Raw genomic sequence first — 1,618 nt, 5'->3', positions numbered from 1 at the left:
CCCCACATGCACTTACCAAAATGGAATATGTTGCACTGTGGGCACAGCAGTCTGTCGTCTGGCTTAGGCACTCCTGGCGCCTGAGGAGGTATCTGCTGCTACTGTTGCGGCCTCCTATTCTATCCCTGGGGCCTCTGTTGCCCCTGATGCCTCAGCGGCCCAGTAAACTGCTTTTTATGAGGCTGGGAACTGGACTGAGCCTGCTGTCTCTTCCTCTGCATCTCATGGTCTATGTCTCGCAAAGCATGCTCCGCCTGAAAAAAGCGCAGGCGGTGGCCTCATCATACCCTGCCGGCCTCATCAGCATGACGTCCCGGCGAAGAATGGGCTCAGTCCATCAATGAAATGCCTCAGCTTCTGGGCGGCATCCCCTGCTATCTTGGGCATAAAATGGCAGCCCCTGTCAAACTTGCGGATGAACTTTGCCACTGATAAATCTCCCTGCCTATGGCTCATGAACTCTCTCGTCAGGCGGACCATGACGTCAGTTGGAAAATACTTCCCGAAAAATATCTCCCTGAATATGGCCCACGTGAGAGTAGCCACATCCACTACATGTGCAACTCCCTCCCACCATAGGGATGCATCATCCCTCCGCATGTAAATGGCGCACCTGGCTCGGTCGCCATCCTTCATCTGCAAATAGTCAAAATTCAACTCTAGCAACCTAATCCATCCCTCTGGAACGAATGGATCAGTGGTACCCCCGAACACCTTCGGGTTGAGCCTACTGAATTGCTCGAAAACTTCGGTCTGCTGTGTATAAACCTGCTGGCCTAGCTGGGCCTGCTCCATGAGTCTAGCTATCCCCTCAGAACTCGGGTAGCTGGGTCCCCTGGCGGTGGTGGTGGAGGGCCCCTGCCACCCTCAGGGATATCATCCTGTCTGTCCATCCTGGGCTCGTGTCTGGGAGGCATATCTGAATAGAGTCCAATTTAAAACGTAACCCCTCATACAATTAATCTAGTGTTTAAAACAATAAACCTTAAAGCATAAAATTAGTTAAACATGTACAGTAAATCATGATATCATGCAGATGATAACAGTAAATCGTTTAAACATTTAGAACATAAAGCTTACATACTTGAGGCTTTGAAGATTGAGCGGCAGAAGCTGATGGTGGCACAACCCTACACAGGATCCTAGCTCTGATACCAACTGAAACGTCTACTCGTTTTAAAAATGCGGAAATAAATTTTTTTATTTATGAAAGCTCGCCATTACAAAAACATTTAAAATAATTTTCTTTATTTGGCAATAAAAATATCACATTTTAAAATAACCAACATCAAACGTAAACGTAAAGCAGTAAAAATCATAATATGCTCAACGTATCTAAAATGTTTAATTCCTTTCAAATCTCATAAATAAATATGCAGAAAAATTGTGCGGTCCTCGGGTCGTGTCACCGCACCAGTGCTGCATGCTCAGAGTCCAGCACCTCCAGTCTCCTCGGTAACTAGCTCACCTGCATCACACACGCCTATTGAGTCTAAAGACTCAACACACATGTACCAGGAATAACGAGTACATATACAGACACACAGCAATGAAAAATATCATACTCAACATAACTTTCGTGAACTTAAAACATGAACATAAACGTATCGTGTAAAAT

General features: G+C 45.9%; 1 protein-coding gene across 1 annotated transcript; it reads right to left on the bottom strand.

Moving 5' to 3' along the window:
- Positions 1–300: 300 nt before the first annotated feature.
- Positions 301–795, bottom strand: LOC142530564 (uncharacterized). Its single transcript, XM_075636395.1, has one exon. The coding sequence runs from the start codon at positions 793–795 to the stop codon at positions 301–303; it is 495 nt and encodes a 164-aa protein (XP_075492510.1).
- Between the last annotated feature and the right edge of the window lie 823 nt (positions 796–1,618).

The sequence above is a fragment of the Primulina tabacum genome, chromosome 17 (genome assembly GCF_025594145.1).
Source record: "Primulina tabacum isolate GXHZ01 chromosome 17, ASM2559414v2, whole genome shotgun sequence".
Taxonomy (NCBI): domain Eukaryota; kingdom Viridiplantae; phylum Streptophyta; class Magnoliopsida; order Lamiales; family Gesneriaceae; genus Primulina; species Primulina tabacum.
Note: the sequence above shows the minus strand (reverse complement) of the source record. Positions and strands in the feature narration are given on the sequence as shown.